Here is a 24,983-nt window from a genome sequence, read left to right on the forward strand (position 1 = left end):
GCACCTTGCACTGTGGCTGGTTTTGGCTGTTCAAGGAGATGGTAGGACAGGTAACAAGTAAAAGACCTCAACAGACAACATTCTCCTGCAACACAGACGTGTAGAACTGCAATCCTCCCATCCTGGTCCTGTAAATTATATGGGATATTAGGCTCACACAGCCAGAGATATCAGGGATGGCATCACACACCCATATTTAACAGACAAAGCGCCGTGGCTGTGTCCATAATCAGCCAGGGCGAGGGGACATGCTGGTTGGGATCTACAGGGCAGGAAACTCCTGGACAACCTTCACATGGAAACCAACAATAGCATTTGGCCCCAAGAGCCTAACTTAGAGCAAGGCTAATTGTATTAAGGGCCACACAGCGTATTGCTTTATTTGTAATGAGTTTTAGGCTTCAGAAGCTGAGAATCCCATCTGCAAGAACAGACTGTTGCAGGATTCATCTATTAATAGCCACTGGTACACACTTACTTCCAGCTGAGGGACACGAGGAGGGAGGGGACAACCAGATGGAGATAATGCATTAGGGTGACACAAAGCCAAAAAAGGATGATCCACTTCTCCACATCCTCACACACATCTCAGGCTTCCAGCAGGGAGCAAATTAAGTGTCACATATGATTTACTCATAAACATCCTAATTAGAAAGTTCTTACATTAGATCAAGTGCCCAAATATGACAAGACTTCAGTGTCCTCCCCAGAGCCCCGTGCATACAAGGTAACACTGCAGACTTCAGCTCCAGCTTCAAAGCAAGATCCATGCCCAGCCTGGCAGTGCACTAATGGGCAAGAATCAGCAAATACATCTGTAAGATCTTGTTTATGAAGTGCTTTGAGACCTGCTAGTGAAGATGTGCCAGATGAGAGCCAAGAGCTACTATTCTCCCTTCTATGCTACACCCACATCAAATTCCCAAGCGCCTGACTCAGGCTGACCTCCAAATCAGCCTGTCAGCAGAAACTGTTGCCACTGATGGGCACTGCCACGATGGGGAACTTTAACCATTTCAAGATCCACAGGAGGCATAAATCTGACTCCACTGACACCAGAAACAGCCCCAGCTACAAAGGGATCTCTGCACATGAACACAATCTTGGGTGAACTTGACCAGTTAGTGCCACAGGTACTAACCTCTGCCTTTGTTTTTTTTGCCTTATGACTACCATTGCTGAAAAGAGCTGAATACCCTGTCATAGCTGGAGATGCTCCATCAATTACACCTTGCTGCTGCACTTTGCAGGACTCCTAATGAAAACTGTCACATCAAGTTGCCAAATGAGAGTATCAAACATGATCAAAGCATTCTGCTGCAGGGGAGCTCAGACTGAGCTCTACAGGCACAGGGGGGCTTCCATCAGATACCTCCACAGAGCCAGCAGCATGAGAGCCCACCAGCATTGGGTTTTCTCCATCGCCACAACACACTTGCTAGCAACAGTCCAGAGGCTCCCCACAGCAACTGTGCCTCCAGCCCCTCCACCCATCCTCCTGGGCTGCTTTCCACTCAGCACAAAGAGCACAGCAGAAGCACAGTTCACAGCTCAGAGCATTGCTGAGCAAAGCCAGCAAAGCTCCTGGGACTCACAGGCATCACCAGGGGTGGGCAGAGCCCCATTGCTGCAGGACTCCAGCCATGTTCTTCAGACAGAAATCATCTGGGTCTGGTGGCTGCAGAACCCCCAGACCAGAGTCCTCACTAAAGACCAGGGTGGAGAGACACCAACGCTAAAACTCAGCAGTTTGTCACTGCTGAGGGAGGTGCAGGTCCCTGTTTGCTCCGTGCCTTCAGACAGAGTGACTCTGTGGAAGAAAACTGCTGCAGAGACACTTGTGAAGATTCTGATGGGACCCTGGCTTCTGCCAAGAAATCAGGCAAACAGCCCGAGTACCCCTGGATCCCTGCATGAGTCGTATCCTCCAGCTGAAAGCGTTACCTGAATGGCTCTTCCCAAGCAGAGGCAATTGCAAGCAGACATCTGGCACACTGCTCCTGCTAGCCAGAAATTTTCAGTGGGGAACCAGTTACAAAGCAACATTGCTCACACTGTTATTATAATTAAGAATCTGTCAGCCTGCTGAAACCAAGGCCAAGTTTATTTAGGGATTGTGAGGGAGGGCTCTCCAAAACAGCCTCTCTATTTCTCTCTCTTCCATTCCCCAGATCCCAAGGAGAAGCATGGTTCCATGGATAACTTGCCAGCTGCAGTTGGAGCAACCTCCACCTCTGCTGACATCTAACCTCCAGCAGCAGACCCCATCTCCTGTTCCAAAACCACAAGTGCAAGGGTCTTCCCAACCAATACAGAGGTTTCCAGTGGAACTAGGAACAGCAGGCATGGGTCCCATGTGCAGGAAGGTATAGGGGGTGAGCGGTCACTGGTGCTTCTCCTGCCTCAAGGGGCAATGCCATGCACCCCACATTCAGGACAGTACCTCAGAGATCCACAGAGTGGGATGCCATGGAAGCAAAGCTTGTTTTCTTGCAGGCATTTTGATGCTGGCTGAACAGCCTCACAACTGCACATCCGGACCCTTTCATAGGGTTCCTCTGCCCCTGAAATGCTGTGAATGACATGGGCACTCTTCCCAGCAGTAGGTTTGTGCAGGAGCTGTACCCAAAGACAAACGCTTGGTGTTGCACACTGTGTCTGTGTGAGCTTAATGGGTAGGAGCCAAGCATTAAACAAGCTACAGCCCACCCAACACCAGTCAGCATCTGGCACCACCAGTCTGAGCTCCATGGTGATACAGACTCAAGGGTTGGTGCTCCTGTGCTCCCTGACCTCATCCCCTTCTCACTCAGTAAAACTGACCCAGCCTGCAGGGGAAGAAATCTGTCACCCCTGCTTACCAGCTGCAGCTGCTGAGAGGCTGGTGCAGGAATGGCCCATCAGGCACTGGCACATGTTGTTTGGTCAATACCTGCACTCCTCAGAGAAGCTGCTGTTCATCAGGGTCCAATCTCCTTCTCCTTGCCTTTACTCACAGACCTAACAAAGGGAATGCAAGGAAATGCCAGAAAGCTCAACACTGAGGCTGCACTGTTCATTTTGGGGCTGCCTGGTGACACAGCAGCACACAGGCAGGAGCCCAGGCACTGTCCTCAGCTCTGCCAAGACAGCCAGGGACAGCACCACCACTGTAACACAGCTGTAGCCAAGCAGGGGACACCCAGAAAACCCAGTGCTGGGCAGAGAATGGCAATTTGGAGCCGGCTGGCCGTCCCTGTGCGCTGTTGTGGCACAGCATTGCTCCATCCCTGACAGCGGTCAGGGTGCCAGGGCAGAGTGAGGGCAGGGCAGGACCCCAAGAGCACTGACTGTGGAGCCACACCAGCTCCAGTCACACGTCAGATCACAACTAAACACATCGCTCTTGCCAGCAGCTCGCTATCAGCTGAGGAGAACTTGGATATCAAGAATGAAAATACCAAGATGAAACTTAAAAAACCCAGTGCTCTTCCAAAGTCCACAAAACCTTGAAAGTGAGCACATTTAGGGAGCCCTGTTTGGGTGGCTGGGTTGGGCTGAGTTGACTGAAACCACAGCTGAACCAGAAGCTGTTTCGGGGTCCAGGGCTTCTCCCAGTGTTGTACATCTCAGGGAGCTCATTATCAGCATTTGGAAAGGTTCCACTTTGATACTCCTGCACTAAAATGAGTTGCAGATCAAACCAGGCAGCCAACAAAATTTTAAATTAAACTACAAAATTATTTAAAATCCCCTTTGAGGACATTATCACAGGGTTAACACCCACTCTTGGCTTCAGCTAATACAGCAGCAATAAATGGTAATGTGCTCTATGAAACATGATTTATTTTTGCTGAGCAGGCTTGGCATTATAAATCTCAGCACTCTTAACATTTAAAGTTGTTATTCCAATGACAAAATAGACATGAGGGAGATAACAGTCTTTATCTCCATTATTGTTTTATTGTTGTTCAGAGAATATGGACATGGATGGATCCAAGGGTAGGAAAATCACAGCAATTTGTTTGCATATTGGGGAAGCTGAGATAATGGTTGTGTTTTACAACCACACCAGGGAATCAGTTGAAATGCAGGACAGAGCAGATCAAAATGGGAGATTAATCGCCTACTTTGGTTTCTGGTTTCTATTCTGGTTACTTTTCCATTCCCAGGACCTGCTTTAGCTCAATGTTAGAAGAGATGGTCCATGCGTGTGGCTGAACAGCTGATTTGAGGCAGCTGAGCAAGCAAGGAAACAGGCTTTGAAGGAAACAGGCTTTGTAGGAAACAAAAAGGCTGCAGAAGAGATCTGTGCAATGCAAACAGCACTGCCATGGAGGCAGGATCTTTCTAGATATTCAGCTGCCTGGAAGCGACTCTTTGCTCTCCCCCAGACCCGCTGTCCAGCTCCTGCAGCCTCCTATGGGGTCGTAACACAGAGCTCCTGACCTGTCTGGCACTTTAACTCCTTCCCAAGGTACACATTGCACCTCAGAGTACCACAACACCCTTTGTAAGTTGAACCCGAAAGTGTAAGCTGGAGCTGCAGTGAGGGTTTTGCTGCAGGAGAAACAGAAACCCCACACAAACCACACAGCCACTTGCCCCATCCCAGGAGCCACTGGGCCAGAGAGGGCAACCCTTTCCTCTCATGAAATCAGGCTCATAATGCATCAGGAAAAAACAACAACTAGTGCTGGAACTGCCCTGAATGAAGACATTGACTCCAATGGCTCAATCACACCTTCCCAGGAAGACGGCAGGGCTGAGCACAGCATTCCTGACAGTGTACAAACAACACACATCTGGCCTCCAGTGCCCAAGTGCTGGGGCAGGTGGCCACGGCAGCACCTCACCCTTTCCCAGAGTGCTGGGGTCAGGCCCAGGCCAGTTTCGGGTTTGTTCTGTTTCAACTGCTCCTCTCCAGGTCAGGCAGTCGCCAGCTCCCCAACTCATGGGGATTTTGGGAGGGCTGCAAGCATCTCAGGTGCCACTGTCCAGGGCTGCCAGGTGCCCAGGAGCCACGGCAGCTCTACACAGTGATTCTGAGATGTCTGTGGGTCTTTTGGTGTTTACCCACCAGCTCCAGGCAGACTGGCCATGCAGCAGCTCCACCAACACTGCCCAGACCCCTGGTAGGCGCCTGCATATCCCTGCTTGGGCACTCCCTACAGTGCCCAGACCGCCGGGGGTGCTCACATGGCACTGCCTGGATGCTCCCTGCGGTGCCCAAGCCCCGTGCCAGCCCTGTCTGCAGCTGGGGCTTTGTGCCTGCTCAGCGCATCAGTGTGAGCACTGCCAGCTCCTGGCCGCAGCCGCACAGCCAACATGGGGAGGAGCAGGGAGGAAGCAGACACTATTTTTAAGCTGCCTGATCAGCATCCTGCCAGGTCAACACGCCTTGGCTCCACTACGTGTGCCAGCTCTGCAGGCCTCACCTCTGCACCAGCCGACACACATCTCTCATGGCAGTCACGGGAGGCATCAACTTACACAGCAGCATTTCCAGCGACCCAGCAGCTGGGATTTATATTCTCAAAGGATTTTTTCCACAAGCATTTATTCTCCCAGCCAATCACCACCAAGCAAGGTTGTATTCAATGATCTTGGAGGTCTTTTTCAACCTTTATGATTGCATGATTCTATGATTCTAAGCCTCCTGGCGGGAGTACACCTCTGCTCCACCTTGCAGAATTAGGGAAGCTGACGATTACCTAGTCTGCTGTGGCATTAAGCCCTTCCACCTACTGACCTTCCAGGCACCAGATCTCATCAGCTCTTTGGGGCAGAGGCATCAGGGCTTTGGCAGAGCCCTGCAGACTCCTGTTCCCACAAGCAGCCACAAGGACAATCTGCTGGGTCAGATTAGGAGCACATCCAGCCCAGCATCTTGTCTCCAACAAACAACAGGCAATACACACAAACAGGGCAACCATGCAACATTTCCACTAATACTGTCCTACCCTCTGCAATGCTCAGCTCAGAGAGCTCCTGAACCAGAGGTGGTCTCTTTGTATTTAGTAAATCTTGACCACTTCACCAAGTTCCACAATTTCATTTGGAAACCTGAGGATGGGGCTGGCTGGCACCCCAAGGATCACCCTGCAAGCACCCACAGCATACCCCAGGGCTCTGGGCTTGAGGGAAAGACCAGTGCTGGGTTTGGACCTGCTGCAGCTGGTCCCCAGAAGAATGGTACCCCATAGCAACAGGGACAGGGGCAACTCTGGGTTGTAAGGCCAGACCCCTCCACATTGCCTTTGGTGCCTGTTGGGAGTGACCCAGCTTTCCCCAGCATTGGAGAGGGAGCAGCTTAGTTCTTGCACAGAGCTGAGGAGGCAGAGACAGATGCAAGCCATCACCAGTGACCAGGCACCCTCCATCTGCAGTGGGTCACTCACATCATTACCTGCTCCCAGTCCTCTCAGTAATCTCTAGATTACAGAGTCCCTAGGCACATCTATTTTCTCATTAATCTGTAGATTAAAGTATCTCCAAATCGGCTTTGACGTAGAGCACTGCAAACAGTTGAGTTAGGCCATGCTCCTGCAGAGATCCTGTATTAGGCAGAAGGAGATGTCTGTGGGTCCCTCCCACCTGGGGGGAGCACAGGCTCAGGAAGAGGAAGGGATGTCTAAACACAGTGCACATGTATAAATAAAAAGCAGAAAGGATGTGATTGTGTTTCGTAACCAAAGTACTTATGTGATAAAACAACTTCATGGAGGTTCCCAGATTAATTAAATCTCAATCCAGATGATCTCCAAACAGCAACTTGCATCGTTTGTGACAACAAACACCCGACAGCTCTCACCCTAACCCAGAGCTTGGTGCTATCCTGGGGACTATGCACAGATTTTTAAAAAAGCAACCACCATACCACAGAGAGCTCAAGGTAAACTTCCTTGGTATCAGGGCAGAGACGCACTGGCATCAGAACCCCTTCCTGCAGCACGATGGCAGGGATACAGGCAGGATGGGAAGGCCAGAGAGGCTGACAGAGGGTTACAGAAGGAGTAACAAGATTAAACCAGGAAAAGGAAATAAAGGCTTAGTGATAGATTTCTCAATAACAAAACCTATTCAGTTTGGGAAACACTCCCCCAGGAGATTAAAGACTTGCAGGGGCATTAGCCAGAGCCTGGGGAAATGGTGAGGGGAGCAGCCACCCAGTGGCCCAGGATTGGCTGCAAGCTGTCATGACTGTCCCACCCAGCAGGTGGGCAAAGCACATCCCCAAGGCCATGCAGCCCCAGCAGGGTCAGCCCCATGCCCACAGGAGAGAAGGTCCCTTGACAGAGCCATTGGGAAACAGGGACATCCCTCAGGGGGTGCAATGATGGCCTCCCATAGTGGCCCCACACCATGGCCATGGGACATGGGTACTCCCAAGGGTCCTTCTCCAACAGCACAACCATGGCCAGCTCCCCATGAAGGCCAGGCAAGACCACTACTCCTCCTCTCAGTGCCATGTTGGAAATCATGGGTGCCAAGGCTGTACCACGCCTGTGCCACCCACAGCCATTGCTGAGCCTGGGACAGTTGCACTGTGGTATTGGCCAAAGCACACACCCCAGAATGCACACCCCACTCAGAGACTCCTGCCGGTGCTTGCCCAGAGCAGGTCCCTGGGGGTGCAGGGCACCCACCATGCCCTGGAAAAGTTCCTGTCTGTTGCATCACGCTGATGGGAAGGGTTATGTCTCAGTGTCTCCACATCTTCATGCAAGAGGATGCAAGAGGGTGACTCCGCCATGGCTGTTATGGGGCCAAGGCCTCTGGGCTCTCCACACCAAGCCCAGGACATCCAGCAGTATCAGGACAGAGCTGGAAAGGTGAATTCCCTCCCAACAGCCAGATGCCTACGGGGAGATGCGCTGCACTCCTGGCTGAGCTCACAGATGGGGGACAGGACAGGCAGTGCCAGCCTGGCCCTGGCCCTGGCCCACCCAGCCCTGCCCCAGAAGGGACCTGTGGCCCCCAGGCCAGCCTGGTGCTCAGCATCCCTTCTTCATCAGAGGATACCTGCAACAGGGCAGATATGCACAGACATGGAAAACCAGCATGAGGCATTGTCCTGCTGGGGTGAATCATGACTGAGCTCCTGTCCCACCTGAACCTGCTGAGCACACAGGCTGGGTAGGGCTCAGGGCAGGGCTCATGGAAAGGGTCATTCATATCATTCCTCTCTTGTTTGGAGGTATTTACCCAACTGTCAGCCACTGCAAGAACTCAGAGACATGCCAGGTGAACAGCACTGCTGCACAAAACAGGTGACACTCACAGCCTGAAGCCTTAAGGAAACAGGCATTTTGGGTCCAGCTGCTGAAATGAGCCAACTTGGGGCAGGGGGCATGAAGGACCCTTAAGGCCACATCTTCAGCAAGCACATCTAAAAGTGGAAGCTACTCCAATGGTTGTTTGTATTCAAATGTCTTAATTTGTCCTACTTTTGGCTGGGCACTCAGCAGAATTGCCAATGAAGATAGATTTATACAAAACAAGAATAAATCAAGCACCTTTTCTGGACATTTTTCACATGAGATCTGCCATTCTACAGCAGTGCTCTGAGATCTGAGCTGGCATTGCCCTGGAACCTGCTCCCCCTGCTCCCTGTGCCTGGCGAACCTTGTGCCATGGCTGGGGACGTGTGCTGCACCTCAGCACCTCCCTGGCAACCCCAGGCGAATTAGCACAAGAGCCCCATTTCTTCTCAGCAACACACTGAGCTGCACAAGAACAAGGCATTCAAATGTGCACTTGTGAAATACCATCCTCACCCCACATTTGCATGAAAATACCAGACCTATTTAAGTGACAACACTTCACTAAAGCAAATTACATAACCCGGCTTATTCCCTCAGCTGACACACCAGAGACACCTTCATTTCCAAAGCAAGTCTGCACCTGCTGCATGGCACTTGGAAGGATTTCTTCTTTTCAACCAGATAACACAGTGTTTTAGGCATATGCTGCTTTCACATATAAAAAAATAAAACTGAGTATCTAAATCTTTTACTTTAGCAGGATCTACCATTTCAAAGTGCACTCAGCCTCCCTCTAGCAGAACCATTGCATAGAGTCAGGAGTCCTATACAGCACAAAGTGAAGGAAAACTCCCAGTAGATACACAGCCATTAAATCCCCTCATGTACTTCCCCCTGCCCTGCCACTGCAGCAGGGATTACACCAGCTGATTCGTTCCTCAACTGCACAAATGCCTCTGACTGCTTCATTTCTACGGAGAGGGTTGCTATGGTTCACTAGCACTAGCACTAGCATGAAAATGCCACCATACAACCACAGATTACAGACAGACTGGATCTTATCACTGAAAATGCTCAGCCTTCCCATGGGCAGAAATCACTGTGGGGTCATCTCAACCCTCTATCCTTCCCAAACAGGAAACCTGAGTTCTCAGCAGGTCACAATAAGGCAGCTATAGCCCCATTTTCCATTTGCTGGCTGTTGTAGCTGCCTCATAGAAGGCAGCAGCAGCAAATTCATCGTTCCACAGAGCACAGCACATGGTGATGTGAGCCAGACAACTTGGAGGTACGGGAGCTCAGCCCCATCCTGGCCACACCAACCTCCTGGAAGCACTGGCTCAGACCACCCCTCTCAGCAAAAACATCCTGTCAGCGTGGTGTGGTCTCCATGGGTCCATCACTCAGCCCCATGGCAGGTCTGCCCACTCCCCAGCCCCACAGTGGGTTCACCTGGCCCCTGGGCCCACAGAAAGTCCTCCTGGACCCCAGGCCCACAGTGTGAAATACCCCAGGAGAGCAGCAGAGCCAGGGATGGCCCAGAACAACACCTCCCCAGCATCGGGGGACTGTCATGCTGAGCACCTGCATTCCGGCTACACACAAGCAACACGAACAACCATTTTCTGTGGCTCACCAAGTATTCAAAGCTTTCCATTACTATATTAAGCCAAAGATTTTCCACTAGATAAACTCTCCTTTACCCATGTGATATAAAATTCCCAAAGTCTGGTCCTATGTTGGCTTCCTCTAAGTCTCATGAGGATGACACAGTATGAGAAAGCCTCTTTGGCTACTAATTAAGCTATGGATAAGCCTGTTCAGACTCTGGTATGGGGTCTGGCTTTTGAAGCCTCATTGAAGGTGTCAGTGCTACCAGAAGGGGTGGGGAGGTCGATTTTGCTTTAGAGCAGCTGCGATTTCCAACTGAAGTGAGAGAGCAAAGGGAGGTTGTGACAGAGCTGATATGAAGTTGACATCTCTTCAGCTACCAGGGAGGAGAGCAGAGGCAACAGCAGCTCCATCCCCATCCCTCCTTCACCCCTTTGTGGTGGCTTCAGCATCATGTGCAGGCTGCGCTCACATTCTGATGCCTGAACCGAACATGACCACACCACCTTCTCTGCTCTTGAGCCATTATGGTAAACCACTTTCAAAGGCACCATGAGCCTCACCAGGGCTATGACATTATCCATGTCCAACAGACTGGGCATCTCGCATCTGCAACGCACCAGTCAGGATTCATATACCTTTCTGAAGCAGCTTGTAGCGAAAAAAACCCGAGATACCTGTTCCATTGACGAGACCTGCACCAGCATTTGCCGTATTCCCGCACCTCACAGCGCGGCTTCAGCCACCTGCAGCACCGCGAACGCCCTCAGGGGCTGAGGAAGCCGATCTCGAATCGCGGCCGCCGCCCGCATCCCTCTGGCTCCGGCGAGCCCCGCATCTCTGCGGCCCCGCGGGCTCCGCTCCAGCGGGGAAGGGCTTTCCGAGGGGTCGGGACTCCCCTTTCTCCCGGAGCCGGAGCAGCGAAGGCGCAGGGGCTCCTGGAGGCGCCAGCGGGGTTGGGGGCTCCGCTACAGAGGGGAAACGCGAGGCTCTGGCCACCCCGGAGCGGGAGATGGGGGCGGCTGCGTCCCGAGCGCTGCTGCGGGCGGCTCTCGGTGCCCCGGCACCGCCGCCCCTGCTGCGCCGAGGGACCTGCCCGGCCCCGGGGAGCCCACCCAGCGACACCCGGCGCTGCTGAGTCACTGGAGCGGCTCCGCCGCGCCCGCACCGAACCCCCAGGGCCGCCGCCGTGGGGCTGACCAGCCCGGCCCGGGGCAGAGGTGTCGGTCCTGGGACAGCCGCGGCCCCGGGGCGCGGAGAGGTGCGGGGAGGGCACGGAGAGAAGTGGGGCGATGCGGGCGGGGGCTGGGGCCGCTGCGGGGCGGCCTCACCTGCTGCGGGCGGGCTGGGGGCTGCGGGCCGGGCTCACCTTCCGTGGCATAGCTGTGGTCTCGCAGGAAACTGCTGCTGATCTTACGGGTCTCAGCGTCCTCCTCCATTGACGGCGGGCAGGCGGGCGCGGGGCGTCAGCAGCCGCAGCCGCGGATCCATCATCCCCCCCCGCGCCCTGCTCCGCGGCGGCGGCCGCCAAATGCGGCGGGGGGGGGCGCAGGGGCGGCGGTGCCCGGTGGCTCCTCCCATACGGCACCGACCGGCACCGCGCGGGCGGGCGGAGCGCGGCGCGGCGCGGCCCTAGCCCTAGCCCCGAGGTCGGTCCTGCTCGGAGCCGCACCTGCCCCAGGGACGCTTCTGCCCGGGGATGCTCCCACCACGGGGATGCTCCTGCCCGGAGGATGCTCCTGCCCGGGGACGCTCCTGCCCCGGGACGCTCCTGCCCGGGAATGCTGTCTTGCCAGGCAACGCATCTACCCCGGGGACGGGCCTGCTCGGGGATTGCTCCTTCCTGCTCGGCGCGCCACTGCTCCTGGTGGACACCCCTGTCCCTGGGGAAGCGCCTGCAGCCTTCAGGTAGAAGGACTGCTGCTCCCTGGCCTGCCTGCCCCAAACACAAGATCCCAGCCGAGGGCTTACACCCGACCCTCTTTTGGCAGAACCACAGCCTGTGAACGCTGGGTGTCCTGGGACAGGGGATGCAGCAAGGGCCACCGAGGTGGCCACGCCAGCAGTGCTAAGGAGGTGTGTGCGCGTTGGCACTTGGCCCAGGCTCACCCTGTCTTGACTTTGGAAGGGGGTAGGGATATTCAGTGACTTACGACCATGAAGACTGATGTGCGTGGGGAGATCGGTGACATCCAGAGACGAGAATGAGCACAATGGCTATGGGGGAAGAGAGGGCTTTCCTGTTCGGGGCACATCTCTGAAAGGACAGACTGTATTCTGGACTCATCATCTGGTGCACACAAAAGGAAAACTATAGCCGGTTGGGAGGGTTCTGTGTCTTGGTAGAGTCTAGGAAGAAGCCTTGGCACTGGCTGAGCCACTGTCAGACACGTGAAGGTAACTCATGGGAAGCAAGTACCCTCAACTCCAGCACCTGAAGCTGGAAGTAAAACCAAATACCAGGACACAAGATTTCCCCAGCCAGGCAGCAATGTGCACACTGGGCAACAGCAAGAAGACGGGCAGTACTTCCCACTCTTCCACCCGACCTGCAGTGTCCCCTCTGCACCCCACTCTCCACTACTCAGAGAGCTACTGAATGGAAACCAATGCACAGACACAGCCTGGGGTCTGACATGGGCCTGCACCCCACAGCACTCCACTGCTCCATGCTGCTGTCAAGACCTACCTTAGCACTGCCTCCATTCACTCTGGCCAACAATATCATCAGTGCTGGGCACTGGCTGGGTGCAGCCAGGGAACTGAGACACAGGCAAAGGCCGCGCAGCACCTGCCCACCCACCCAAAACCCCCTGAGACCCCCACACCATGGGGCTGGGGTCAGCCACAGGAACTGCAGAGCTCAGCATGCCATGGCACAGGAGCTGCTTGACAGTCCAGGGCCACATCAGCAGGGAGCGTTTCTGTTACAGGAACAGGAGAATGCAGAGGGAATGGACAAAGATGATGGATAACATTGTAAATACAGTAGTGTGCTGCACCTTGATTTCCTCTCCCAACTCTAGTATCATCACTAAAATCTCATTGGGAAGGTGCAAGATTTTACAGCCTGTATTATTACTCTCCTGAGATTCACTGCCTGTTTGGGGGCTGCTTATTCTAGGGGAAGTGAGGGAGAGAGCACTTCAGAGCAAGAAGACTCAAGGACTCTAGTGTGTCCAGTATGAAAGTCTTTTGGACAGCATGTTCCACACCTCTGCTGCACAACCACACCACCACACCCCCCACACCACCAGACTCCTCACAACCACACCACCGCATGCCTTTTTGAGAAGTGTGCAAATACTCTCAGATGAGAGGCAAGAGAGAGGGAAAGCCTGTTTTACCCATTGTGATCTTACAAGGAAAGGTGAATTCCCAGGCCCACAGCTGCCTGCCTCTGCAGCAGGTTTTCTGACATGCTGTCACATGGAGGCTGACATAAGACATTGCAAAACTGCACCTTGGAGAGCTCTGGCACTTACTCAAATGCATATATAACTTCGGGATTTTTCAGTCAACCACATCACATCACCTCACATCACATAACCACTCATTAATGCAGGGATTACTGATGTGACAAGCCTGAAGCATTCACTAAACAGGCATAATCCTGAAGTGTCCATGCCCAAGCCTTCACTGAATTATCCTGGAATGTGAGTTACTTGCTATAACCACCAGGCACATGTTTAAGTCAAGCAAACACATTGTAATTGAGGCTGAGGTTGCTCTTGGCTGCACTGGGTGAGAGTCACAGGTTAGTCTGAATTCATTCCCTGTGGAAAGGCACAGGACCTGGCCATGGCTTCATGGCACAGCACAGAGATATGCTGACCGAAACTCTCTTGCAGGTCACAGACAGCCACAGCACTAACATCATGCTTTAGAAATAACTTCTGTGTTTCTGGCAGCTCCTCATGCATGCAATAGCACAGGGGACTAGATCCCCATACCCCACAGGACTTGGAACTGCCACTGGCTCTGGGCAAGTCAACTGACACCTCTCTCTATGGTCTCCTGTCTCCCGAGGGAAGGACATGGACCTCATGCAGGAAAAGAGAGACAGAAAAGAAAGATTAAAACCACAGCACAACACTGTCCCCAGGAATTGGGTTCTCTCTGCCTACAAGCTACACTCACCAGCAGGTGTCCTGTAAGAGGCAAGAGCAACTTCAGACAAGAAAAATAAAGACAGATTCTGAATAAGCAGAGGCTACTGTATCACCTCCTCCCATCAGACCTCAGACAGCAAACCCCAGGCCAAAGGCAATGCCTGGCTGAGTAACGAGCTCCTGCAATGCCCATGACTATCTTAAACACAACCAGTGACCTTCTTCCATTCCTCTTCAGTAGACTCCATCTTCAGTGTATTTCCATTTTAACAAGTGCCAAGTCCTTTCTCCTTTATTAAGTAACAAAAATTATTCCCCAATTGTGTATGAATTGTGACTTGTGACTTATGTATTCACAAGTCCTGCAAAGTTTTTTAACACACTGTATAATTTAAACACACTCAGAAGCCACCTGATTGTTATGCAACACACATAGGAGCTGCATCAGGAAATCCATTTATTCTCAGATTTTTAAAATCCAGGAACAAGCCCCTACAATAACTAAAAGCATTAGCTGTCCTAAACAGGAATCCATTTGCAGATTAAATTCACCAAAGGTCAGCTTGTAGCTGTCACTGTTTCCCAAACCCCCAGGTGTCCACCATGCTTTATACTTTGACATCTCCTGAAGAGCCAGGACACTTTCCACTCCAATGATTTTTGCCTCAATTAGAGATGTTGAAAAGTTCCATGCTTAGGTTTCTGTGGGATCCAAACAGTGTGTGAAGAATAATTGAATCAAACTTCCAATTTTTTGCTCAGTACAGAACTTCCTTCACAGCATTTTTTACCCTCCCATCCATGAGCACTATATCTATTTTCCTAATTACTGCTCTGGATTAGAACAATACGCTCATATTTTAACCATTAAATATAGATAATAATACAATTTCTTTTAAACTTGTAAGAATTATTTCTGTTGGTTTACTGATTGTTAGCTCAGTGCTGTCAGTGAGGCACCAGCTTGCTGGATGCTGCCAGAGGTCAGCTGACAAGTACTGGTCACAGCACATGCCCATGGCACAGAGGACAGGGCTGGCAGCAAGAGCCCCAGGGTCTTGTGCTTTACCTGCTACAGGTCCGTGAGCAGCACAGCAACCTGAAGCTGCAGGTAGACACTGCTGTCCCCTCTCTGTCCCTTCCTGTGGGTGGAACGTCCCCCTGTTGCAGGGTGGGGCAGGGAACTGCTCCCTGGACAGCGTCTCAGCTTTGTAGACTTATCAAACTATGGACTGACAGAAATGGTGGCGACCTCCACCTACACCAACCAGCTCTGAGATGCTTTAATGGAAAGCTCATCTCTGCTGAGGAAGGGAAGCCAGGGCTTTCATGACACCCCTCATCATCTCACATCAGAGGCAACACCAGAGTCTTTGATCTGGGTGAAGGTCATGGCACACAACTAGGATTCTGAGAAGGAGAGCACTTAAAGCCCTTGTACAATTTCTCCCATCATGTCCAGTTCCCAATGTGCTCCAAGTCCTTCTGCTCATAGATTCCAGTAGACACAGCATTTTGGCTTCACAAATCTGAAGAGCTAATTATGCAATAAAAATGGAGTAATTATACTCCTATTCTCCACATGTAATTGGTGTCAGCCACCTGGGCTGGTGTATGGCTGGCCTATATTTAAGGGACAACCCAAAAGGGAAAAGGCTGTCTCAGTGCAGAGCTCCCCCATGCTGCAACACACTGCAGGAGCCCAGAGCTTCTCACCATCCCCAGTGCTGAATGCATCCAGCACCACAGGCATGGTGCCCCTGGGATGGTCAGAGACACAGACACCAGGTCAGGGATCCTGTTCTCCAGAGGACCACAGACAACTGAGTCCTTCACAGCCAGTTTATAAATATTGTGCCAGCAATAGAGCTGAGCACCCAGAGAGACTGATGCTCCTCACTTCCAACCTGCCAAGCCTGGGCAAGGCTCAGGAGGGGCACCAGCTTGCACCAGCCAACAAAGACCATTCCCATTCAGCCATGAAGGGACATGCATGGAGGGTGAACCTTCTCTGGATGAACACCCTTTTGGTAACACCTCATACAGGACCACCCCCTCTACATGCAGACAGAGTGCTGGGCTGCTGCATGGTCCAGGGGAATGTGTACAATGCCCACACGTTAATATCCTCACTGAACTCCTGTGCACCCCCCGCTGTGCTCTGGAGCCCTACCTTTGTGCTCCTGGAGCACAGCAGAAGAGCTGACTGTGATTTCAGTGCACTAAGTCAATTTGTTTTTCATGTTTTCTACTGTAAGTCACATAAGCAAGCTGGGGAAGCCATACCCAAATCTGGGATAAAGTCTCAATAATTTACTGGATTAAACCAAGATCAAGAAAACTGGGAAGCCAGGTTGCATGCAGAGGGCAAGCTGCAGCCCTCTTCTTCCCAAATGATGGAGAACAAGAGTCAGGACCTCGAGACAAAAAAGTGAAGAATCAGTTCATTGAAAGCAAAGTAGGTGAAGACTTCTGCCTCCCAAAGGTCAAATGATAAATTGATCTAGTTGGCCTTGACCGCTGCCATGCTGTTACAGGTGCTGTACAAGCTGTTCATGATTAACAGCGTGCCAGTAACGAACAGTGCCACACAACCAGCCCTGCTCCAGGAACAGCTGCTCCCCAAGGGCTTTCTCTCCTGCCTTCAATTAAACCAACCAGCTTCTCCTACATTTTAGCAGTCCTTTTTTCAGATGCACTCTTTCCCTACTAAGCATTTCATGGCAGGCTTTTCAAAAGCCCAGACAACTTCCCGTTCACCAGATCTCTCCTATAATGCAACAGCTATTGTAACTGTGCAACAGCAACACAAACATGGTGCTTCCAGGAAAAACTTGCTATGAATTATTTCATACCATAAGAATGGAATGAGGCACAGAATTCATGAGGGTCTGAGACGTCAATGTCTTTTAAAGGATATGGTGTGAACTGTTTGTCACATGTTCCTCACATCAGAGATATAATTAGCTTAAATGCTTACACAGTAAATAGGATTTGCCACTTCTGAAGATTAAGGCCACATGCTACAGCATTGGAGCATCTGAACCAGTGGAGCACAATCTATGCTAAGGAATAAATTCTTACTTGAAAACAACTCCTCTGAGCAGTGCTGCAGGTGAGACCTGTCCATGCTAGTGTTTTTTCTGCTCTCTGGGTTTGGGTTTTACCTGGAGTAACAAACTCCACCGCAGGTGACAGTGGAAGGCCAAACCTGACATGCATTGATTGGGTATCTGGGAATGAAACACCTTTGCAGGGAACCAGTGCAGGTCTCCAGGGGAGCACAGAACAAACAGCCCAGGTACAGGCATCACACACACACACACACCAGCTTGTTGTCCTAAAGTGCTCACAGGCTGCTGCAGCAAAATGTTATATGGGGGGTAAAGAGGATACAAGAAGACACTAGAGCATTGTTCATGAGAGAACCATGAGAGGAAGTCTCAGGCTGAATAACTAAATCTAGTAAGCACAGAAAGCAAAAGTAAAGGCAGTATTTTGTTTCTTGGATTTTCCTGTTGATTATTTTCAGTTGGGGAAGAAGTGGAATTCACTGTCTTAATTCCACTATTTCATATGGAAATACAGCTTCAAAATGTTTTCATTAGGTTAGGTCACCCTATGGGAAGGGAACATGGGAACTCACACGTACATTTGAGCAGAACAGTTACAACTGCTTGCCATCGGCACACCTCAGCCCTGCTCGCCCTGTCCCACCGGCTGTTCACACCCCGCAGCCTGACAGGCCAGGCTCTCCACGTGAGCATCAGGGCATCAAACGGCTCATTTGTCATTCCACCGCTTTTAAAGTGTCAGTCATCAGGACAAAGGCAAAAACCAATTCCACTGAGCAAAGATGGCAACCATACACCACAGTAATAAAAAAAACAACAAACCAACCAACCAAAAAAACAAACAAAACCCCTGTAACCTTTAAAACTATTAAACAATCAACAATTTGCAAACTGTTAATCTATCATCTGATGATCGGAAGAACCAACAAAAGAGAAACAGGGATCAGTCTGAGTGCTGGAAAAGCAAACTTAGTCGTGTAATGTATTTACACTGGACACTCAAATGCTTCCCCACATATCCCGGGATATTATTTACAAGAATGACTATTTAGCTTTTATTATGTTAAATTAGCAATTAATATGAAAAATTTCATATGGCCTCAAAGGTGGATTTAATTGAAAGGATGTTCACCAGTGAAATACCAATACATCGAGGTCACTATGAATTGTATTTCCTAAACTGCAATTACTTCACAGCCTTCTGTTAATTGAACATGTCCCATTTCAAGAAGTAATGAAATCATGGTATAAATTAAAATAGGGCTGCCCATGTCTTGCAACACAAACACAGTAAGTTTAAGAGCATTGTGAACCTGAGGCTGGGATTATTACCTTATCAAAATCATTCTTTTTGTCCTCAAATGTCACCCAGCAGCAGTACTTTTGAAATCTCCAGGAGGAAAGATGGGATGATAGTATCATACAAGGATAGAAATGGACCAGAAAAACATTGCACTGGCAGCATAAGTATAGAGGATGGCTTAGGACATTGGCCAGGTCTAGGCTTTCCTTACATTAAGGGGAGACAACCTTTAACAAAACACAAACCCAGTTGTCCTACCTGAGAATCTTCATGAAGTACAACTTATGGGAGGGGAAAAATATAAACAAGAGACATCATGGGTAGCTTTAAAACTTTGCCTGACTTCTCAGAATGCCAATGCTGCAAAACTAATATTGGTATGTCACTAATATTCCCATATAATCTCCCTCATGTCATTTGGAAAAATAAACCTGGAAAACTGTTAATTAATAAAAGATATCACATATTATTAACATTCATGTAGTAATTGCGAAAATCACATATCCATCTGTTAAGCAGTCAGCAAACAAGACAAACAACTGTGCTATGTTAAACAGATTATAAAATGCCTGGGGGAAGGAAATTTAATTGCCCCGACCCAGCCATGAATCAAGCAGCAGCACACGAGCTCCAGCACACATGAACACTGTTATATGTAATTTTCTGAATTACATATAACAACAACATCAACCATGAGGTCAGTATGACAGCAGGCATAGAAGTCTACATTGAAATATAATGATGTGATCATTAAGATTTTATGGTCCTTCCTAAAAATTACTTCCGAAAACAGACAACTACTCCCCTGAAGATGAGAGAGGAACAATATGCAAAGTAGCATTAAATCCAATTGCTCCTATTGACATGGGAATCCAGCTACTTTAATCCAATTGAATAAACAAAACTGATTTAATTCCTGTCATGTTTGTGAGTGATTTCTGAACATTTAAAGGGAGAAACAGAGACTAACTGATTCATTAGCATGGACACTGTCAATCCACCTGAGCGTTCTCTGGACACTCAGTGCAGTCCATGGAATGTTGTACACCCACCCTTCACACTGTGTATATGCACTACTGGGTGCCAGCTTGTAGCAGTCTTACTATGATTGCTCACATAGAACAAGTACTTTTGCTCATTAAAAAGAGGCATTTGAACAGTGCATTTCACAGGAGGTCACACATATTGGCAACTCCCTCTGCCATTCAGCAGCGAACCACACAGTACTGCCACAAAAGGATATCTTGGATAGAAGACTGAGCACCCCACACCCCAACTCGAACTGCAGGCATTCCCCCCAGCAGTTCTTGGTTCCCCAGGTTGTCCCAAGCACTTCCCACACTTAGCTTGCTCAGCCCTTCCACTCCAACCCGCCAAACCAACAAGAAAGAGTCAGTTTTCATCCTGCTGACTGCAGAGTGTATTTTAGACCTATCCACCACCATCACACATATCTTTTGCCAGCAGGCTATGACAAAGAGGCTCCAGTGTTTCATTTTCCTGAGACCCAAATTTTTGGGAATGTCAAAGGTGTAACAGCAAGGTTCCCCTCACTCCCACTCTCCAAAAATGGGCATGAAAGTCCATCAAAAACGTTCTCAGTGGCCTTCACAGACTCACACATGAGGAAATTCATCAGTGTGAGTTTCATGGCTTTTAAGTTTTGACAATACCGAGAGTGACGTCAAGCACAGCAAATCTGCAATATCTTTCCTCTCAAGGACAACTACCCTTGAAAAATTACAAAGCCAGCACAAAAAGGAGAAGAAGGAGATTTCAGGGCAGCCCAAGGAGCAGAGGATTGTAAATGGACTATTCCACAGGCAATGCATTTGCTGTGCAGCTGTGCATGTGCTCACAGTCAGGACACAGAACCCTCAGAAGAAGATGGGGAACTGCTTGCCTCCAGGGAAGGCACTGGACACCCCTGGGGGCACACAACAGCCCTGGGCACCCCCTGCTCACCCCACATGGGGCCAAGCCCTGCTTCTTGCTCTGCACCAGGCATCCTCAGGTCTGGACCCCCTTGTGCACCAGGAATTGTCACTGCCATCCTTCATCTCCTGAAAATGAGAACCTCTCAGCAACTCTTGACTTTCTCCTTCCACAAGTGGCAGGGCTCCAGATCTTCAGGCTGTGAGCCCTCCTGGAGTCTCCCCAGGGTCCCATCCTGGGGACACAGGCTGCCCCGTCATGGGGAGCAATGGACCATAGCAGTGCTCATGCCTGTGGGGACACCACAGACAGGAACTGTAGCAGGAACACAACTGCCTCTTGTTTCCCAAACACTTTTGTTCCTTGCTTTTAGGCTGCTCCTGATTTTAATCAGTTGTATCATTTATTTTCTTCCTCATTATTCTGTCACTTAAGACTTCAGATTAACAGTGGGGATGGAGAGAACATAAGCCACTATTAGCTGAAGCTAATAATAATAAGGCCAGAATCCTGCAAGGGAGAGGAACTGAGCGCCCTGTGCAAACTGCACAGCCAGAGAGGCCACAGCACTCACCAGGGTTAACTGTGGCTGTCAGTACTCACACAGACCAGAGCAGCCCACAGCAGAAGTCACCTGGGGGTGTCAGTGGCTACTTCTACTGGAAGAAGGCTGGGCCAGGAGGAGACCCAGGAGTCACATCTCAGGTCCAGCCATCTCTGACCAGCACTGCACCCCACTGCTCACAGTTGCACACAAGCTTTCATGCTCTCTGCTAAACCAACCATGGCTACGATGGGGACTGGATGCACCCTGGGCAGGCGCTGGGCACACCTGTCTGCATGCAGACCCTGCTCTGCAGCACCAGGAATATGGTGCCCAGCATCTCTGGCACTGGCTCTGGACACCTCTTGGAATGAGCTCAGCCCTGCCAAAGGGCACAAGGAGGATGTCCCCCTGTCCATGTTCCCACAGGGCTGGTGCCCCTGAGACCTCCAAGCCCAGAGCCAGAGGTGGCCAAGCAAGTGCCTGAAGTAATGGAGGAGAGCAGCTCTGATGGCCACTCAGACACAAGCTCTGTGCAGGGTCTGACACCATCATTTCCAGAAGAAATCAAGCCAAAAGTTGTACTGTTGTGCAACACTGCACAGAAAGGAAAATAGCAGCCAGCAGCACTGGAAACGTGCAGGGACAAAAACTGCTGATGAAGTTCACAAGAGACGGTAAGAACTCATTAATATAAGTGCTCAATTATACTGCTGAATGTGCATTGCCGAGACAAGAGGTGGCCCATGGCTGCAGCCAGCTGACCGCTCCCAGATAACACGCTGGAAGAGGAAACACAGAAAACAGAGTGCTGAGCTGTATACTGGAAAATGTATTACAAATGCCGTGAACTTGCATTTGAAAGGAACTGCTGATAGTGAATAAATCCACCATATGGCTTTACAAAGCTGAGTGTTTTTATTTCCCAAATATAGCCAGATCAGCCTCTGACAGCCCAGTTTTCTTTTATAATCCACATCAGAAAATTATTTAGAGTGTAGTATCAAACACGGTTTGTTGGGTTGCTGGTGTAACACAAGTTCACAGTAAGAGTGGCACCTCATGTATAGCAATTACACCTGCACAGCTCCACCACAACATCAACACCTTTAAGGAATTTCTGAGACTTTTTGGTGACCTTGTTCTGCAAATCTGCCTGCAGAGAAGAAAAAAAAAAAAGTTAAACCTCAAACTGTTGGTTTTTTTAATGTTTTCATGGAGTCACATGTGTGGCCCTGTGACCCTTAATGTGGTGACCTGTGATGTTCCTGGGTGGGCTTTGTAGAGATGGCACCCAGAACCGAAGGGTCTGTAGGCTGTCACTGGTTGCCTACCACCTGGTCTGCCCTACCTGAGCAGCAGCTAAATACATCTCTGGGTCTGATAAGAGACACTGAGCTGTGCCTGTGGCTGTGTCAAATGCAGCCCATGATGCTGGGAAAAATGGGAGCCCTTGCCCCTGGCCCTCAGCAGGAGAATGGTTTCAGCAATTCCACCAACACACAAAGCTGCCCATGGTAGGGACAACAAATAGAGACAATTTCCCAGATTTTTTGTACAGGTATGTCATCTTGACCACACCACACTCACCATCCTGCCTTCCCCAAAAGTGCTTAAAATAACTCAATTTAAAGGCAGCCGCAGCCTGAGATCTGCTCTGAAGCTCAGCCCCCACCAGCTGCTCTTCCCTCTCACTCTGAAGCATTTCCCTGAAACCTCCATCAGGTCCCTTCCGAGTGGGAGGGATGACAGAAGGCACCTTTGTGCTGATTTAAGCACTAGCTAAATATAGACAACAGGGGAACTCTGGGAAGCTACAGCTGAACCCATCTGTAGCAAGGAAAATAGAGTCACAGAATGGAAATATCTCCAGAGTTTTGGAAATGTGCTTATAATTAGGCTTGTTTTTGTTGGAGCCGTTTGACAGAGAAAAATTGCAGGAAGCCTGAGCTCCAGGTAGCCTGCGGAGACTGATGGTCACACAGGAATGGAGTCAGCATGGGAGAGGTATGGAGAGCAGCGTCCCAGCACAAACTGGGGGAGAAGAAAAATAATTTTCAAAATCCTCCAATGCCAGGACAGAACATTCACAACTAAAATATTTTAGATTAAAAAATCCCTCAGAGATATTTTCTTTCTGTCATTAAAGACGAGCGCCCCTCCCGCGGGTCAACGCCTGTCTGGGGGGACCGCGATGGAGCCACTCTGAGCATTCCCTGCAGGGATGTCAGATCCGGAGGGAGGCAAGACCCCCACGAGTAGAGGCGAAAGGACAGAGCCAGAGCTGCCGGTGCTACCAGAATCCGAGTGCGCCGGAACTCGGCGCTGCCGCCTCCGGCCGTCGGGGGCCCTGCCCGTGGGACCCTGCCCGCCTCGGCTGCCGCTGCCCTCGCGGGACCGGGGCGCTCCCCGCACCGAGACCCGCTGGGCACCGAGACCCGCTGGGCACCGAGACCCGCTGGGCACCGAGACCCGCTGGGCACCGAGACCCGCTGGGCACCGAGACCCGCTGGGCACCGAGACCCGCTGGGCACAGACACCGCCCCCGTCCGGCAACCGGCGGGACTGCACCCACGGCAGGGGGGCGGGGCGGGGCGGCTGGGCGTGGCCTGCTGGGCGTGGCCAAGGGCGTGGCCAAGGGCGTGGCCTGAAGGCGGTGATCCCAGGTAAATCGTTGAGCAGAATTTTGAGTCCCTGCCCTTCCAGCAGTGACATCTCCCCGCAGGTGGATTTTCTCCCCTTAAAGTAAGTAATGTATCGTTTGTTTTTTTAAGATAAAGTCTGCAGCTCAAATGCATGTTACAAGCTGGTGTCAGGGACCACGAGCTTTGAGGCACATTTTAAACCATTCCCAAGCAGACCTTCCTTCATGCTGTTAATTGGCCTATTCCACTGATCCCACTGAAACTGACCACACTTTCTGTGGTTACCCATGGGGGAATCTGCTGTCTGGAGAGCAAGAGGAAATAATTATTACTTTTTACATGAATCAGTCAAAAATATTTCAAAGGCCAAAAGCTTAGCCTAGAGGTATCCCTAAGGTAAAAAGCTTAGTTTTAAATTGCCTCTGACTGAGCTCTCATCTTAAAGACCCCTAACAAAGCTAACCTTCTAGGTACCTGTAAGGGTACCTTTAGTGTCAGCTCTAATGTAAGTGACTGAACATCCCATGTCACCTCCACTGGAACTTCCTAAAATGCTGGTTCAGAGCCCGGACACAAACTGAGGAATGTGGAAAATCAGAAAACTGTAAAAAGCTTTAGAGAAAACAGAGAGTTACCTCGGGGGTACCGAAATAAGGGCATTTCTCCACACTTTGGAGCATTTGTGAGCCAGGGTACTATTATACAAATATTCTGGAAATTATCATAACTCCAAACAGGAGAAGACACAGGAGCTACTCAAAAGATGGTGGAGGAGTTGTTGTGACATATCAAGCAGCAGAGATTAGAATTCATCTGTGCTGCTCTCTTGACATGCAGTGTGTAATTTGGAAACTCATGTAATATCTGAAGACCAAATGTAAATTCTCTTTGTGTTTGAACTGCTTGCAGGACAGACCCGGACTGCTGGCGGGAAGAGGGATCCCCACGGCCAGCCAAGCTCCCTGTACCAGGCGAGCTCCAGCCAAGCTCCCCAGGGGCTCCCGGCTGGGCGGCAGCAGTGGGCACTACGGCGGCACCGAACCGACAGTCACCACTCGTGCTGGCGCCCCTCGGGCCAACTCCGCAGGCTGTGTCCTCTCTCGGGGGATGCCGGAGGTCGAGGACAAGGACTTTCTGTCCCCAGAGGCAGGGCGGAGCGAGGCTGCACCGCGGGCCAGTGCTCACCCTCCCTGCAGACAGACCCTGCCCTGTGCCTCGGCCGCAGCTGCAGCCCAGGCAGAGCCTCGGCGCGGTGCCAGCCGTTCTTCAGAGGTCCTGAAAGAAACATTCATTGCCAAATATATAATATTAACCCCACTGATTTTTTTAAAGCTATTTATTAAACTGCCTTTTCAGGCAGGAGGCAGCCTTTACGTGCGTTCTCTTCCTGGGTTTGCTAATGAGTTAGGCTGGAACAGGGTCCTTTAAACTCTCCAGACCTCGGTTTCACCCCAAGTTTATTATATGCATATAATCCATCTAATAATGGGTTTAAGAAACAGTTCTGTTCAAG

The 24,983-nt window shown here is 50.6% G+C and overlaps 1 protein-coding gene across 3 annotated transcripts in view; it reads right to left on the bottom strand.

Annotated features, from left to right (window-relative positions):
* PPP2R2B (protein phosphatase 2 regulatory subunit Bbeta) overlaps positions 1-24,983 on the bottom strand; it is a 61,666-nt gene that overhangs the window by 32,898 nt on the left and 3,785 nt on the right. The window contains exon 1 of one of the 3 annotated variants that reach the window (XM_085074122.1): positions 11,227-11,414. The exons of the other annotated variants lie outside the window; for them this stretch is intronic. Within the exon in view, the coding sequence (XP_084930248.1) occupies positions 11,227-11,296 (70 nt within the window). The 5' untranslated portion in view covers positions 11,297-11,414. Of the gene's footprint in view, positions 1-11,226; positions 11,415-24,983 lie in introns of those variants that run through there. 3 annotated transcript variants of the gene reach the window in all.

The sequence above is a fragment of the Lichenostomus cassidix genome, chromosome 13 (genome assembly GCF_008360975.1).
Source record: "Lichenostomus cassidix isolate B80296 chromosome 13, HeHo_3.0, whole genome shotgun sequence".
Classification (NCBI taxonomy): Eukaryota; Metazoa; Chordata; class Aves; order Passeriformes; family Meliphagidae; genus Lichenostomus; species Lichenostomus cassidix.